At 38.5% G+C, this 18,156-nt stretch overlaps 1 protein-coding gene across 14 annotated transcripts in view; it reads left to right on the top strand.

Moving 5' to 3' along the window:
• The window catches only part of ALKBH8 (alkB homolog 8, tRNA methyltransferase), a 48,815-nt gene extending 34,378 nt beyond the window's left edge, over positions 1 to 14,437 (top strand). For all 14 annotated transcript variants that reach the window (XM_085575876.1, XM_021529360.3, XM_085575918.1 and 11 more), the window contains 5 exons: positions 226 to 332; positions 3,297 to 3,451; positions 4,268 to 4,533; positions 12,152 to 12,301; positions 13,481 to 14,437. In XM_085575876.1, the coding sequence (XP_085432002.1) occupies positions 226 to 332; positions 3,297 to 3,451; positions 4,268 to 4,533; positions 12,152 to 12,301; positions 13,481 to 14,026 (1,224 nt within the window). In that variant the 3' untranslated portion in view covers positions 14,027 to 14,437. The remainder of the gene's footprint in view (positions 1 to 225; positions 333 to 3,296; positions 3,452 to 4,267; positions 4,534 to 12,151; positions 12,302 to 13,480) is intronic.
• The last annotated feature ends 3,719 nt before the right edge of the window (positions 14,438 to 18,156 follow it).

Here is an 18,156-nt window from a genome sequence, read left to right as displayed (position 1 = left end):
ATATATTTGTAACTGCCTGAGATTTGAACATTGTACTGAAAAGGAGGGAACTTTAGGACATGGCACCTGGAGACTTTTGCATCCCTAGGAAATACGTAGCTGTTTCATAGCAATATTCAGTTGAATGCATTAGTGAAACAAACCTAGGACTTGAGAATACCTGGCTTATATATGAAGCCCTATAAGTCATGCTCCTTCATGGTGACTGGTTTTGTTTCTTTTTAGATTGTGATGGATTTCAAACACCCTGATGGCCATACAGTGGCAATTATGTTGCCCCGATGCAGCTTATTGGTGATGACTGGAGAATCCAGATACCTGTGGACACATGGGTATGTGTAAGAGTCCCTGCATTGCTGATAATAGAGGAATAATAAATATTATTTATTTGCTTTTTTAATGACATTTTGTGTTTAAAATTGCCTGAAAGAAATCAAGTTTTATAATTAATATACAAATTCACTCCTCTGCTCAGATACTGCTTAGGTTAAATTGAAAAACTTGGGGATTTAGGGAGCTAATTGCCAGTCCCTGAGGTGTTTCCTGCTGCTGTCATAAGTGAAGTTTCAATCGGAAATTGCTCTTGTATCTGCAGTGTGAAAGTTCTCAATGACTCTGAGCTGGCAAAGGATTGTAGTGCAATTAGTGTCACCATTCCCTTTCTCTCTATTCAGCCCACGACTTCTCCCATTGGATCACATATGCCAAAGACTTGAGAGAGGGGCTTAAGAGTTTAAAAAATTGACTTCCCCTGCACTGAGAGCCTGAGGGTGACAGAGGGGAGTCTTCCTGAGCTGTTCCCAACTGCTTTAGGGACACTTATAGCTGCTGGTAAGACTGCATTGAGCAGTTTTGGGATGCTTCTAAGAGAATTCTTGAAATATGTCTTGGGGCTGTGCTTATTGTAGAATTTAAATACACGCTTTTTTAATCATGCACCACTGGGAGATACTTACAAGTGGAGTGCTGAAATTGGCAAAAAGGCTAAAACCTTGCTGAGCTCTGAGTGCAACAGTAATGCATTTCAGGAGTGTATGGCAGCCCTGTATTGGACAGAAATGCCCACAGTAAGCATTTCTTCCTTTGTTTGACCCAAGCCATCACTGGTTCAGCCGTGAACTGGAGACACTAATTATATTCTGTATGAATTAAATACCAAATCCTTTTATTGGCAGAAAATTTTCTGCCTTTTAATTTTGCTGGTTAATATGCATTATGGAAACAGGGTGAATGTTAACTCCCTGATAACCTTTACGTTGTTAATTATAGAGAGCTCTTATACCACCTGTATATTCCCTTGTTAAATTAAATAGTTATAAACAGCACTTCGTACTTCTGATGTGTATCAGTATAGAAGCCTAGGGCAGTGAATTTCCTTGTTTGATATACAGGACTGAATATAGATACCAGCATTGTAAGCTTCTTATGCTGTCCTGTCTAATACCAGCTGTCTTTTGGAAAGGTCACGTGCAACTCTGAGAACACTGTGCAGTTTCCATGTCAGTGACATTGCTGGCCAGGGAAGCTGGTGGGCAGTTCCCAGCCCCAGGCATCAGGCAGCTCTATGGGCTGTGCTGAGGTGAGTTTGGAACACCAGCCCAGTGTCAAGGTGGTGGCTGTGCACAGACAGAGCTGGGGATGCATCTGAGGCTGTAACTGGAACAAGGGCCAGTGGGACAGCCTCCATTTAAAAACAGCTCCCAGAGGAAGGAGGGCTTGCCCTTTCTGAGGCCTCAGCTTTCTCCAGGGCTACCAGCTCTGCTCTTTCCAAGCCAGTGCTGTGCAGCCACACTCCCAGGAGGCAGAAGGATGCATGCTGGGCACTTACAGTACTGGCCAGCAGCCATTGAAGTTGGAATAGTGTATCTGTCTATTAAAAATATGGAATGAGATTATTGCTTAACTGGCTTGTTACCTTCAAGAGATTATTATCTTTTGAGAACCAATTAATAAACTACATTGAAAATGAAGATCCCAGACCTTTGTACTCATGGTTCCAATGCTGGTTCTTGTCCACATTTCCTAAAGATATTTCTTCTCTGTTTTTAAAAGCAGTAGTGGGTCAAGATACTCAACTGGAGTAAGCTTTGCATCATAGTGCTGGAATGTCGTATTGTAATTAAAATTCAAATCATCCAGCGAGAAGCTGTAACTAATTCAGTTGCATACATAATGTCAAAATAAATTTAATAATATTTGTGATGCCTTTTATCCATACTGCAGAAGTCAGGAGTCATTTTTTAAATTAATCTGGACATGTTTTCAGTGTGTGTGCTTGGATGCCAAGGAATTAGAGACTTTGTTTTGACCCCATTAACAAAGTGTACAGGAAAAGCATTTTTGTTCAGTTCTCTGTAAAAGGGAAAACAGATGGTTTAGAAGTAAACTTATGTAGTGTCATCAGGGAGGACAAAAGATGTATTCTCTTTTTGACACATAGGTGAAAGTAAAATTCTGACTTTTCTGATGAAGTTCATTAGTGATGCTTCTCATATTTGGTTGAATAACTTGGCAAAACTGTATTCTTGGCACTGCAATTATAAAACCACTCTGTGTCAAGGAAGAAGGGGTGCAGCATTTTATTTTGAGAAGTCTTCATAATAGTAATGAAAGGAAATGAGAGAGAGGAACAAAACCCAGGAGAGACAAGTGATGCACAATGCAGTTGTTCACCACGCAGTGACTGATGTCCAGCCCATTGCCCAGTTCATGCACTGTCTGTGGTACAGAATATCCCTCTGGCCAGTTCAGGTTAGCTGGCCTGGCCCTGCTCTCTCCCAGCTTATCGTGCCCTCCTCATCACTGGCAGAGCATGGGCAACTGAAAAGTCCTCACTTAGACTAAGCATTTACTGAGAGACAACTGCAGCATCAGTGTGTCATCAACATTCTCATGCTAAACCCCAAACACAGCACTGCTGCTGTTAGCACAGATGCTTAGAAGAAAATTAACTCTATCCCAGCCAAAACCAGGACAAAAATAAATATATTAAAATATATATTTATAAAAAAGTACTAGACAAATAAACAATCAAACTTTATTGAAGAAAATAGAAGGAGGATAGGGAAATGTAATTACATGCAATTAAACAACACTTTAATTCATGTCATTAGTTTATGTAATCTCTTTTCTCTCTGAAATTGAATAAGTTGAAATCTGAAAATAAGAAGTATGTTAAATAGGATGTTGTAATCACATTTCTCTCAAAGTGTAGGTGTTGCCCTCATACAAAGATGGATTTGTTTTTTTCTGATGCAAATTGAATTATTTCTTTATTCTGTGTTGCTTTATTTTAGGATCACACCCAGAAAATATGATGTTGTTCAAGCATCAGAACTTGGGCAAAAAGTTAGAACAATCACTGCTGATGTTGGAGATTTAACATTAAATCGAAGGGAAACAAGGACATCGTTTACATTCAGGAAAGTGAGGAGAAGCCCTTGCAATTGCAGTAAGTGTCTTGAGGCAATCTTCAAGTCAAAATTACTATTTATCACCAATAGGTAGCTTTTTTTGTTTTGAGAAAATAATTTGATTCCCTTGGGTAGTTTTGGCAGTCATCATAGCTATTCCTGGATGGTTCATAGCATACTATATGGCTTGAATTGGCTGCATTCATGTGGTTGCTGGAGTTTCTCTTTACAGGAAGGCATTTGACTCGCTCCAGAGCCAGGCAAGTAATCTCGAGTCTTGTGTTTCACTGGCATTTTGTTACATTTATAATGTAACAAAATAGAAATAATTACTATTCTTCAAGTTATTTCCTCAGCTTTGATTTTTTTTTTTTTGAGGGGGCCTCTAATTTTGAGAAAATAGGTACATTAGGGAAGGAGAAGTAGTCATATCAGCTGTGACAGAGCCATGTAAAGTGCCTTAGGGCAGTAGAAATTAATAATAGGTGGCTCAAGGATTACATGGAACTGAAGTCCATTTATGCCCTTAAAATAGAATTTCAGAGGCTGAATTGTAATGATGTTGTGGTCTTTGGTACTGGGGGCACTATCTCAGTTTTGAGAACATAAACTTCATTAACATAGCAGGTTAATCATAACTGCAAACAGCCTCTGGTACATGAGGGCTGGTTACTTATTTTCAGGTCATCAGACACTTCTGTAGTTGGACCTGTGTTTCAGTTTTTAAAAGATAAAGGAGGACTGAAGCATTTTTTGCATTTTAATGTTTCACTTTTAGTTTAATTTTACTAAATATGATTAATCAATGAGGAATTTCTTAAAAATTAATATTTTGTATCTGTTGCTGTATCTAGTCTACCCATCTGTCTGTGACAGCCAGAAAGGACAGCAGAGACTGGTGCAACCTTCATTTCCCCAGAATGAGATGGAGGCCTCAAAGCTGGAGCAAGAATATGTACACAAAGTGTATGAAGAGATTGCCACACACTTCAGCAGTACCAGGCATAGCCCTTGGCCCCGAATTGTAGAGTTTCTCAGGTCCCTGCCAACAGGGTCAATAGTGGCTGATATTGGTTGTGGTAACGGGAAGTACCTCGGCATCAATGAAGATCTGTACATGGTAAGTAGCGACTGTTACTTGTTTTTGTTGTCTCTGGTGTTTATTCTGTCAGGCACTGGTAGAATGCTGGAGGTTCAAGTTGGCATTGGAAGAATGCTGAGAACAGAAAGCTATTTCCTGATCCAAGATCAAGTACTGATTGTCTTAAGTTTCCACCTGTATTCATGATGTGCTTTACCTTTTTCTTTTTTTCTAAACCACTTCTGTTTTGTAATTCAAAATACATTAAGAAAAATAGTAATGGATGCAGTGGATTGAAAAATTGTAATGGATGGTTTAGGTTTTCTTGTCATTGGTGTTGAATAAATGTATTAAATGGTTGGGCACTTTGAATGCTTCCAATGAAATTTTCATTTTTTTGGTGAGTGAAATCTCAGTGGGTAATGCTATTTTTTGTGACTTCTTCAGTTCCCTATGGCCTGGTGACATGTCTCATTTGTGAATGATAACCATTTTTGACTGTTCTACCTCTGGCTCTTTGCACTGGCCCAGTAAATATGCCAACATAAAATTCACAGGGAACTTGTAACTTTGGTACAGATTTCTGGCCTTCCACTGCTTTTTCTTCACTTTTAGACAGTTCTGACATAATTCTTGTTCATTTTCAATCTTTCACTGTCTCACAGTCTGTACTTAGTTCAGTTTTATGTCTCCTCCTTCCTATCAGGGAGAGATGAAGTATGTAGACATATGAACCAAAAGATAGCTTTCATTGCAAATATTTAAAAGACCTTTTTTGAGGGAATAAAAAAAGAGTCAAACTTGCCTTGTTTTAACCCAAGAGAAATCTCAGAAGTGCATGTTATGGTATCTGCTCTCTCTTGTTCCAAGATTGTCTGATTCTTTCACATATTTGTCCTGTGTAACACTCTGAAATCCATCAGACTTGAAAACTTCTATGTAGGGCAAGGCATTCATTATTGATAATAGAACTTGGAGTCATCTTTTTCAGGAGTTTCTGTCCTCTTATTTATATTCAGCTAAAAAAGAGAAGTTGTTATTTACAATGCTGATTGTGTTAGTGTATTATCTCCCTTACTGTTCTTATGGGCTAGAGCAACATCAACCAATTAATAAGTAGGCATTTTTATGCCTGGCTGCTGTAGCCCAATTATTAATTTCAGTATATTCAGTATATATATAATTTCAGTCTCTTTTTCTTTCAGTCCTGTTTGCTCTAAGAAAAATCGGCAAGCCTAACTAGAGAGGAGAAACATTTATCAGAGTATCATGAGGGTCAATGGGTCCTAGAATGGATTAGGTAAATTGCAGTTGTGGAGCTTTGTGGTAGACTTTTAAAGTGAAATTAATGCAAGATACTGTGTTCTGAAATTTCCAGCATCAGTCTGTTTTTCTGGAGCCCACAGTTAACCAGCTAAGGAAAGGAAGGATCACATATTGGCTGGCAATAAAAGGAAATCCAGCTCCTCTCCTTTGTTACTTTAGGAGTTACTTAATTTCATATGTGTCTGCAGGAGAAATCAAAAACCTGAAAAACAACAGTGAAAGGGATGAAACTATTAAAGAAGCAGTTGGAACAGTTGAAAAGTAGAATCTGGGAATTGCTTCATTCAGTTGGCCTCCCTTGACATTTTATTTTCCAATGGTGACAATTAGTGTCTCTTAGATGGAGATAGACTCTAGACTTTGCATTTTGGTTGTTTTCATCTACAAGTCAGCACAGAGCCTCAGGAGGATGGATTTGACTCCTCCTTTCTACCAGATTTTTTTTTTCTGTAGCAGCCAAAGTGTGGTTAAGGAAAACCCTGTGTATATTGTGTTTACAGGTGTTTTTAAACTTTTGACAGGGTATCTCAAGTGCTGTTCCATCTACCATCATTTGGTCATAGAGCTGAGAGTGAGGGATTACAGAATGTTTTATGTATCAGGTGCATTGTTGGGATAAAAGGAATGGTCTCTATATGCAGGGTGTCATTTACTCCTATTTAGTTGGAAGCATAAAATCCACCCATAAACTTAGTAAATTCTACATCTCTTTTTTTGTGCACAGTGTAATGGAGCTCTTAGCCCAGGTCCTGTTGGGAAAGAAGCAATAAAACAGTCCTGTGAAATTAGGATTGTGTAGGGATTGTGTAAGGCACTGTTGGCACAGCTCTGTAGCTTGGGGTGTTTTGACTCAAAAGGACTGAAAACCTGAGGCAAGCATTTCCTGAAGGCAAGCAATATGCTTTTATGCTTTAAGTAGCAGTGCTAATGGTAGATCACAGATAAGGTAACTCTCTTGGTGTTTTACTCTTCAGGTACTGTCTGAAAACATCTCCTCTGTGGCCTATGCTAATGTAGTTTTTTCAGTTTCTCTGGATGATTATATGTGGCCTTATCTATTTGAGTATCTCGTGTGACAATGAAATGCATGAGTCCAACTGTGCTCAGCAAAAGTGACAGTGCTGTAATGGCTGCATTATTCTGATACTGAGAGAACAGCAATTCCATGCCAAACAAATTCAGATTAAGGATGTTTCAGCTGGAGATGGAATGCATGTCTGATATAGCTAGCACAAAGGCCAGAAAAGGGATGAATATAACAGAGTTTCAGATTACTTTTTCTGTCTTGCTCACCTTGTTATTGTTTAAATGACAGCAGGAAAGAGACATGGTTTTAGTGTTGTTTTTCCATAATTCTCTCCTCACCCAATTTCATTTGGGGGGATTATTTTAACTGATTTTATTTAGGTGCTTTCAAGCTGATAATTCATCTCTGTAAGCAAAGCTTTTCTTTTTATAGAACAATGTGTTTCAACTGTAGCCATTCCCCCGATTACCACAAGGGTTTAATTGATATTATTGCAATGATCTCATTAATTTCTATGCACTTTAGCTTTGTCTCCTTGTTTCCAGTGTTCAGGTAGGTGTGGTGATGTGTAAGTCTCTGCAGGAACGTTCAGAATCCTCACAGAGCTACAGCATGAATGAAAAGTCATTGAAGTCTTTCAAATCTGTGGTTTACATTTTTAATTGAACGGATAAATTAGTGGGAAATTCAGTGGCAAATAACTGAAAATGCCATAGGGTAGATATGTTTCCTTTTTGTATAAAGAAATTACTCTACTTGGCAGAGTACTGATGATAGGAAAAAAATATGGCAATGGAGGAGCCAAGATTATTTGCTTTAATACGGATATTCCTATTTCTGTTGTGTGTATCATTCAGAGGTAATTGGTAACACAGTTTATATTTCACAAGACATTGTAAGACCTACTTTTGCTCTGAGATGTGCACCTCTGTTTTCTGCATTACTATCCCAAACTGTGATCTACTAGAACTATATAAAAATTTGATTTTTCCAGGGTGTGGGGAGGAGAGAGAGTGAATATAGTGGTATAGTTGCATAAAGTTGGGTGGCTTTTAATTGCACTGGGTTTGTACAGATTGGGAATAGATTCCTCTCCCAAGGACTTACGAGTAGTGGGCAAAAGCAAGAGGGACAAAACCAATTAGTAAATGTATACCTGGAGTAAGTTCACCATATTTAGCAATTGAAAAGTGAGACAGATGAACCTTTCCTGCTCGTTTCTGTCAGTGAATAAGAGTCATTAAATGGGCGAGAGATCTGAGAATAGAGCTGAGAAGGAACTGGGCATGAGCAGCACAAAACTAGAATGGAAGGTGAATTGCTCAACTTGGTTCTGTTGCTTTGTCACTGAGAAATTAACTCCAGGTCTTAGGCATAGCACTTTGCTTTCAGAGATATCCTGACTACATGCAATGGAAAAGCAAAACATTACATTAAAGGAATGCTGAAAGCCTGACTTAGATGAATTGTTTGCTGGAATGTAATTTGGTTTCTTGAGCTTCTTGTGCTGTTAGTTATAGCTGAGGGGTTTCTCTGGAGAGTGACATAATTCCATTTGGTGGTTGGATTTCAGAGTTAGATGTTTTGTTCATCACTTTGTAATGTGCTGAATAAATTAGGTTCCCAGATACTTAAATGAACTAAGTCTACCAGTCTGAGTTAATTACAATGAGATAACATAGAAAGAAAACACATAGTGGTGGGTAACCTCAACCTATCTTATCTTTTTGTCAGCATGCAAGAGGGTTTATCTTTTGCAGATTTGCAGCATAACTACAAAGCAAGCTATTTATTATTATCTTTTTCCCCCAGTGATCTATACCAAACCACTGCATTGAACAGATTTTATGAAATCTACTTTAGCTAGTCCTTGCTGTAAATGTGGAGGGGAAGGTGCCTGGGAACCTGAAGGAGCAGAATGGCATAACTGCCTATGTTATCAATTTCCAGGAAACCAGTACAGAGCTGCTTCACACTCAGATAAGTCACAGGTGTCTAAGTTTTTTGTTTGTTGGAGTTCTAGAGCTCTAGAGAATTACAGGCCTCCATACTAATACAGTTTTCCTGTCTTCAAGTAAGAGTTGGATGCAGTTAATATTTATCCTTATACACTGAAAATCAGTGCCTGAAGTCCAAGTGAATTTCAGTCACAGTACCTGTCAGTGACCACTCTTGAGTTCCTGTGAGCCATTGTATACATCACAAAATGTGGTGAAGAGATGGATGGAGGTACTTCCCAAAAAGGCAAGGATGTAGGAATGGATGTCTGGAGCAAAATCTGAGAAGCCAGCCTCCTTTATGGGAATATTGAAAGGTGTGGAATGACTTGCTGAGAGGTGGACTTGCTGAGGTAGACTCAGCTGAATAATCAGCCATGCTATTTGAGATATATATGAGAAATTTTGGAGTTTTAGCAAGGAATTTGATTTGGAAAGCTAAGGTATAAGAAATTATTGAGAAGACTCACAGATAATGAGGAATAGAAAGCCTAAAAACATACACATATAGCTTGACTCACCAAGAGGTGTATTAGATTCTTTTGGGTTTGGACACTGGACTAATAGTAATTCATCTGCCTTTCTCCACTTTTCTGGAAGAGATGCCAGCAAAGACAATAAATATCCTATCCTGAGCATCGAAAATAGAGATATGAACTGGCAAAAATGAAAGCTTTCCAGCTATATTTTGAGATAAGTTTTAAATGTTTTTATTATATATTTAATTATAGAGAGAGGAACCTGTTCTCAATTAAAACAGTCCTTTGAACTCTTCTGTAGATGAAGTTTCATCAAATCAAAGCTTCTTCATATGTTAGAATTTAAAAATCAGTTAGTAATGGAATTGGGAAAAGTTGAGTTTGCAGTAAATGTTTTCTGTACTCATAAAAGCCACAGATGGACTAATTTAAGGTAGTTTTTTGCTATCTTACTGATTTTTTAAGTGACTGAAACAAATTTAATGCATGCATGTCTCTTGTAAGTCAGAAAATGCAGGAATGTGGTGATTATAATTATTTTGAAATATCACCTAGGGTTAATTCTAGCAAAGATGCTAAAGTTGCCTAGTTTCAATGCCAGGCATCTGTGATGATTCCATGTGTTCACCATTTATGCATATATGCATAGTACCTATTGTCCTGCTTACATTTAAAACCATGTAAAGTTTTAGCCCAGTATATCTATTTTAGAGCAGCTGTGTGTTCAAAGTGTTCGGTTTCAAGGTCTCTATTTTCACTGTGAAACAGCATCTTTTTGCTTTGGATGTACATTTGCTTTAGAAAGTATGTCAATACAAGTAAACCTGACCTCATAATATTTGCTATAATTTAGATGCAAATGAGGACTTATCTGGCAGTCATGCCTTTGTTCTCATTCTCAGTTCATTGGATTTCATCAACATACATTGTAGTCCTTTTCAAGGTCATTTTGGGAATGGGGGATTGTGTTCCATTATCCAGGCATTTTCACTCTAGATGTGGAGGTCCAAAGCAATTCTTTCTGAGAAGGCTTGCTGTCAGTGGAAGCTGCAAGTTTTCTTCCTCCTCCTTCTGCCAGCAGTACATTTGGTCCTTTGAGTTTTATTATTAAGTACTAAAAGCCAGTGTCTTAATTGCAGAAGTTAAAGGTACCAGTAATGAGGTGTGCAATCACTAACATGCAGATTGTCAGAGTAATTTAAAGATAGTTCAGTTGGCTGCCAAGTGTAAAATGATGGAGATTTGTTTGCATTCAGGTAAGCAAGTGCTTCCTTTTTTAATTCATAAACAACACAATTCACTCAGTGCTTCAGGAAATGCGAGAGACCAAGGAATGAGTGTGAAGAAAGCAATGTTAGGATTGATCTTTTCAGGTCTGTTTATTGCTAATTGGCAGGATAATACCTACATGTTTGTAGTTTTTTGTGGAGGATTATCTTGTATTGTTAGGTTGGTGTTTTCATAGCTGTTTCATTTACTTTGGATCAAAACTAAGGAACCTGAGTAGAAGGCAGCTCACTGGTAAGCTTTCAGGAAATAAGACTGGAACAGAATTCTGGTTTTCTTCAAAACTGTGGTGGTAGGTTAAAAGATAAAAGGATTTGAACAGGTAAAATGGAAAATTATGATGGAAAATAAATATATTTTCATTAATCATTGCGAAAGAGGTTTTTAACTTTAGTGGTACTGTTGTCTCTTTTGGGTTGATTATGCAGGGCAAGCTGTTTGCTATTCTTCTTGCGTCAAAGATGGTTTAGTATTCTTTCAGTGTCAAATGCAATAAACATTGTCAACAGTAATTATTTATGATTCTGAACCTGTTCTCTGCTATCTATTTGTTGCTGATCCTTGAAAACAAATTTATTATTCTCATATGTGCAGAGTTTGGTATACAGCCTTGTAGCAGGGCTTTGGTTTGCATATTCAGTATGCATGGCAGACATGAAAACAAGGGTGGCACATGCCTCACTATTTCTTTCAGAAGGTATTTTGGTCAATTTAGATTTATTGTTTTTATGCAAGCATGTAAAAAACACTTCTAGATGCTGATTTTTCAAAGATGGTAAGTTTTGTCTTACTGCCTTTGATGTGGACACTGGGCAGGTGTAGCAGGCTGACTGCTGGGTTTAAAAGGGGAAAAAAATGAATGTTTTGTGAGGTATTCAGAAATGGTCCTAGGGGTCACTTCACTGGACTGTACAGGACCTAGTAAAATTATATTGAGCTTGAATTTTTTGTGGATTGTGATAATGAGGGATTAGAAAAAGGTATCTGAGAACTTCCTCACATTGAAATGACAAAACCTGGGTGATGAGTGAAGCTGTATGCTGTATTTTAGTGATACCACCAAAGTCACTAGATAATTGTTTACACTTGTAGATCAGCTTTTGTGAGTTTGCTGTTTGGGTGCTTCAAATGTTGTCAAGTTAAAAATGGCAGTTGAAATGAAAAGAAAATCCTGAGGTTAGGTCACATCTCATTTTGCTCATTTGAAGACACCTTGAATGAATTTTGAAATAAAGTTAGGTTGAAACTTGGTCTGTCTTAAGCTGGTTCAAAATGAGGGTGCTATAATGAGCTGTCTAATATCCAGCCTTTCATCTTTATTTTAAGTCCATATCAGGTTTGTGTTCTTTTTGTCTATACCTGGGAATTAAGTACTCCTCTTAAGGCTATTTTCTTACACTTGCTCTTGTTTTGATTTTAAACTGTGTTCCCTCAGTAGGAGACTGTGATGTCTCTATTACTATAAGCATCAAATGAAAATCATATTCCAGTCTTATAATTATCCTCTCACAAAAAGCTTAATGAAACATTTTCTGTTCCAGGTTGGCTGTGATCGCAGCAAAAACCTGGTGGATATTTGTGGAGAAAAACATTTCCAGGCGTTTGTCTGTGATGCCCTGTCAGTGCCAATCCGCAGCGGTTCTTGTGATGCCTGCATCTCTATTGCTGTAATCCACCACTTCTCAACAGCAGTAAGTCACCCCTCTCTCTGCTCTACTCTACTGTTGGATCGCTGTGCAGAGCTGCTAATACTACCATACAAGCAAAGGCAGGAACAAAATGTGAAGAAATCCAAGGTTTGCATTTGGTGTAAGCAGTTGTTAGAGCAGAGTTAAGCTGTTGTGCTACTGCTGCTTCTTAGATTTTCAGTTCTCATTCTCCTTCTGCTTCTCAGATGCCCTTGTTCCTCCTGAAGCTTTGGTCCTATGTTTGGGCTTCATTTTTGTGTGCTTGTAATTAATGACAGTGGAGAAGGGGGCTCTGCTTTGGGAGTCAAGAGATATATTGTTTCCTGGCTCAGATCTTGGGCTCTTGTGCAGATCCTGTGATTTTGAGTTTTTTTGGTTGTCCATCTCCAAACAAAAGGGAGACCAGTCTGCTGTATCTCTGGGCTGGGTGAGGTTCTCCTGGCAGAAACTGTGCCACGGCAACAAGTTTCTAGACCATCTTAGAGGGGCCCCACCGATCTTTCCATACCGTAAATACAGTGAATGTTTCCAAACCCAGTAAAAAAATAAGTAGAAGGAACTCTGTTTTGGAGGAGGCTGACATATCTTTGTGTGGTCGGAGAACCTGTGTTTAAGCTGTAATCTGCGCCCTTCTGCTGCAAACTTAGCCTGTGCATCATCAGGTGTGGTAGATTTGAATCTGGGATTTTAAATACTGAATCACGTTCTTGAAAAGGTGTCTGTCTTTTCCAGATGGGCAGAAATGTCCAAGAAATCCTGCTCAGTACAGAACTATTTTCAATTGGAAAGAGAATAGTAGAATCGTTGAGGCTGGAAAAGAACTTTAAGATCATCAACTCCCACTGTTAACCCAGCACCGCCAAGTTCACCACTAAACCATGTCCCTGAGTGCCACATCTACAGGTCCTTTAAATACCTCCATGGATGGTGAATCCACCACTGCCCTGGACAGCCTATTCCATTGCTTGATGTGAATAATGTCTTGATGAAGAAATTGTGTTTAGGAAAATGTCTTGCCTTGCACACAGTGATGGGCTATATTATGAATGAAAATAAATAGCAAGGAGAAAAGACCTCCTTTTCAAATTTTATTGTATCTTGGATAAGGAGAAATTGCTGCCATTCCATTCTCCTGATTTTCTGTTTATGTACTAGCTTCACACTTCTGCTTCTCCTTTGCAGGAGCGGAGACTGGCTACTATCCGGGAACTAGCTCGGCTTCTAAGACCTGGTGGAACAGCACTCATTTATGTCTGGGCAATGGAACAAGAATACAAAAACCAGAAGTCTAAGTACCTTAAAGAAAAGAGTGGTAGTAAAAACAAAGACAAGGAAATGTATACTGGCACAGCTCAGGGACCACTTAATGACCAAGAGCCTGGTTACAGCAGCCAAGATTCAGCATGGTCTCACCAACTCCTTAATGACTTCAAGGATGAAAGCTTCAGACTGCCTGTTCACACTAACAGAACCTCTTTTCACTCTCAAGATTTGCTGGTTCCCTGGCACCTGAAAGGTGGTACGAAAAAGAAAGAGGAAAGTGCTGATACAGTGGTGGTTCCAAGTGGCTCCAAAGAATTGCAAGAACTCAGCCCTATTTTCCACCGCTATTACCATGTGTTCTGTGAAGGGGAACTGGAAGCAGTGTGCAGATCCCTGGATTGTGTGAGGGTTCAAAAGAGTTACTATGATCAAGGAAATTGGTGTGTGATTCTAGAAAAATTGTAGCCAGTGATGCTTCCTCTACTATCTCTAGAGTTTTCTTTGTTTTTTACAGTGAAAAGTATTTTGTGAAAGGCATTTTTAATGCAGGCTGTAGCTATTGCCTCTTTTATGTGGGAACCCCAGCCTTGTTTTGGGGCCACATGTGGTGGTGAAATTCCTCCTCCAACCCGTGCTTCCAAAGAAAAACTCCGCAGGCTTAGCTGTTCGGTCTCAAGGCAGTTTATTGCTAGTTATCTAACAGATTATGTTCTTGGACTGCAGCTATTTGATCAGTGGCCTGGGTAGAGGCACACACACACCCTGACATCCTCTCTATCTGCTGTCTTCTTCGTCTCTCTCTCCGCCCAGGGTTGCTGCTATCTTTTATAAGATATATTACGTATAACATGTTTACAATTATTCCCCAATACCTACTACCTACGTTGCTAAGTGTTTTTCCTACTCTAAACCAATCTGTGAGTGCCAACATCACCAAGAACATGGAGGTAAGGAAGAAGAAGGAAGAAGGATGGGTTCAGCCCACTTTCCTCCATCTTAGAACTTCTGACCCCCATGTACAAAGTGAAAACCCCCCTGTACATGTGCTAAAACCCCCCTGTACAATACTAAAAAAATTTCCCCTCTACTTCGTAACTACTTATACTATACTATCTAACCTTTTGTGATTGCTTGTTCCACCTCCAAAGTTGGTAATTCATTCCATGGCTCAAACTCAAAATCACAGTTGTTTTTCAGCTGTCTGCCAGGGTCTAGAATGCTTCTGACCAAGGCCTGGAACCTCTAAAAATGTCTGAGAGACATTTTGAGTTCCCACATCTCCCCTCCCTGTTTGAACCAGAAACACTTGCTTTGCCATGTTGTTCAAGGCTCTTTGAATGCACATGAAAATGCATGGCAGAACAAGTAGAACTACAAACCCTATAAGAATATATAACACTATTTAAAAAAGTTTTTCCACAATGGTGAAAGATTAAAAAAGCCAATGAAATCATTTCACCAGAATCTTGTTTCTTTTTTCTCAATTTGCTGATACTACTTTGCATTTGTTTCATATTTTCATGAATAGATTTTGAATGATCAAGCAAGTTCATGCAGCATGTCCCCTCAAATTTTTCACATCCGTGTCCATGTGACAGCAGCAAATAACCAACTGCCGCCTTGTTCTGAAGCACCGCTTGTCTTGCACTGCTGATATTTGTTAACATGTCACTCAGTGCAGATGAAATGGCACGATTATGTTTACTCAATCCAGCATGCTATGTGGTCCAATTGTGTCAAGGTCACCCCCAACGCTGTTTTTGGGGTGAGAAAATTGCAACTGCAATTCTCCGAGCCTTGTCCCAAATACAGACATCATTATCACAATTTGGCTATATTGTTCAAAGGACCTTTTCTCTTTCCTGTGTGTCTGCTCCTTTGAAGTTTTCAAATCAGGTGTTATCAATGAGAACTCCTCAATGCTGCATGGACTGCTTTTGACTTTTGCAGGGATAGCAGGCCAAATTCTGTCCCCGCAAATGAAAAAACACTCCCTTCGGTAAAGTGGCTGGGTGTTGAAGGGATAGTTTGCTTGTCACTTTGGTGTGATTGCACCAGGCATTTCTATGAAAGAACTGATTTGGAATGATATCTACTATCTGATTATCTATCTTTGCCACTCTCAATGGATTGAATTCGGTACCAAATCCCATTTTTGTCAATCCAAAAATTTGCCAACTTTGGAGGTTCAAAAATTGTTTCCCCAGTTCTGAATGGGTCAGGCAAATGCTGTCCAGACCCGCTGCCTTTGCCAAAGTCTCCCACACCTTTTCCCTTGGTTGTCTCATGGGAAAGCCTGTCCCATTGCCCAAGGCAACAAGCAAAGGAATGAAGCACATGAACACTATCTGTCTGAACCCCATGTCCATGTCCCCAACCTCTGTGAGAAACCCCGCAATGCAGCAACATCCAAACAACACTTGATTCCCCAGAAAAACCCCAAGTCTCTGAGTTCCCAATTGTCGTCTGACGAGACGTCTGCAGCGTTGCTGTCCATCTTTGTCTGCGTGCTTGCTTCTCTGCTTCTCTGGTCCATGTTCACTGGCATCTGCACCCGATGAGGTTTCACGTGCCTTGCCGACACCCACTTCGATCCTCGTTCTATAGAAACACAAACAAAACCCTTGCCCCAAGTTATTAATGTAAATGAACTTTCAATTTGTCCTGACTCTGGGTTTTTGACCAAAACTGAAGAATTTTCCCTTAGCACTGCTCGTGCACTGTTTGTAAAATGCCTAACAATTGGTGGTGTGGGCTCTGAGAAAGAACCATTTAAAAAATTCAATACATACAGAGCTTTGTTCAGCCGCATATAAGGTGTTAAACCTGCCTCTCCCCTTTTCTGTTTATCCAAAAGGGATTTCAAGGTATGATATATTCTGTGGTTTCTCCTGTATGTCATGATCCAAAAATTGCTCCTGAAAATGTGTGAACTGAAACATAAATGTGAAAACATATCAACTGGAACACAAATGTTTTCAAGCTTCTCAAAAAATGCATATCTTGTGACATCAGTTTGCCACAGCTGAAGACTTTTTTCAAACCTCTCAAATTGGTCACTCCTGTAAATACAGGACGCTGTACAAACTGACACTCTGACAAGCGTTGATGATTTCCTTTGCCTGACCTTTAGAAAGCGAAAGGATTCCATCAATGTTTGTATACTTTTGTGAAAAAATGCATTGCTCAATTTTTCTTGCTCAAAAATGTCTGGCAGTGTTTGTGAGATGGACACTGTGAATCTGTCTACATGAACATTTACTTTTACTAAAAACCTCAGAAATGAAGAATGCATTCTGATGTGCATAACAAAATATTTATGTTCTCTGTCTATCAGGATTATTTTCATACATAATAGATACGAATATAAAACTTCATTGTCCGTATGTTTTAAAAGTGATTCCTCTAATTGTTTGGCCACATTTGCAATATACACTGAATCTGTGATCAGATTGATGGCTTCTGAAATAACTGAAAAACCCTGACTATTACTACTAATTTTACAATTTGTGGTGAGTCTTTTACCATTTTTTACATCTGATTCCCATTTCTCTATTTTTGGAATTTTCCATGTGATTTGTGAGTTTTCCTTGAACTATCAGTAAACACTGTCATTTTTTCTATTAATTCTTAACTTATTTTTGATTTTTCTCTAAAACTTATTTTTGCATTTAACGTATTGTGAGCTAAAAAATGAACTGTGCAAACTTCTGGGTATTCTAACAACGTGATTGAAAAATCTTGTGACTTTGGATTGTCCACTCAAAATATTTTTTCTTTCTTTAAATGTAAATGAATGATTAGGAAATCTCTGCCTGACATTGTCAGCAATCCAGTGTTTGCCTTAACAATGATCTGAGCCATTATCTCTATAAGAACACTTTTTGAGGGCCTGTAAGATAAAAACAAAGATCTATTTTAAACTTCATGAAAACATTACCACGATCCTTGCTCAAAGTTATTAACTTGACTGATTTTTTTTTTCAATTTGATCCGTCCAGTGTCTGGCACTCTCCTCATATTTTCCTCGACAATCAGTGAAATCAAATCTACAAAAGAACAATCTCAAAAGATTAAAATATACAAAATTTTCATTGCTTATTCCAGCCTTATTTCAGGCACTTCTTCACTTCTTTTCTCTCTTTACACCTTTTTTCTTTTTTCTCTCTTTCTCTTCTTCTCTTTTGAAACAAGAAGGTTAAAATATAAAACATAATATAGAACAAGACAAAATATCTTAATAATAAAATGCAGAAAACTTATCAAAATCAATAACAATTCAAAAGAGTTCAAAAGAAAGATTCTAAATAACATATATAAAATTGAACAAAGCATAATTATCAGAAACATTGTGCCAGTGGTTCAGAGTCTGCAAACAGCTGAACATTTGTTTCAGTGAAAATTGACATTCCCTTCCCGGGCAGGGCCGACAAGTCTCACTCCAAAGCTGTGTCAGCTGTCAAATTTGTAGGATCGAATTGATGGATCAAAATGATCTATACAACATTCATTTTTGTGCAAAAACCTCTGAATTTTGCTGGCAAACTCATCCGTCCAAGTTAAAATCAGGGCCTGGCCAAAACCCAAACTTTAAA

This window comes from Lonchura striata, chromosome 1, assembly GCF_050655825.1.
Source record: "Lonchura striata isolate lonStrDom1 chromosome 1, ASM5065582v1, whole genome shotgun sequence".
Lineage (NCBI taxonomy): Eukaryota > Metazoa > Chordata > Aves > Passeriformes > Estrildidae > Lonchura > Lonchura striata.
The sequence above is the reverse complement of the archived record's forward strand: the minus strand, read 5'-3'. Positions and strand labels throughout refer to the sequence as shown.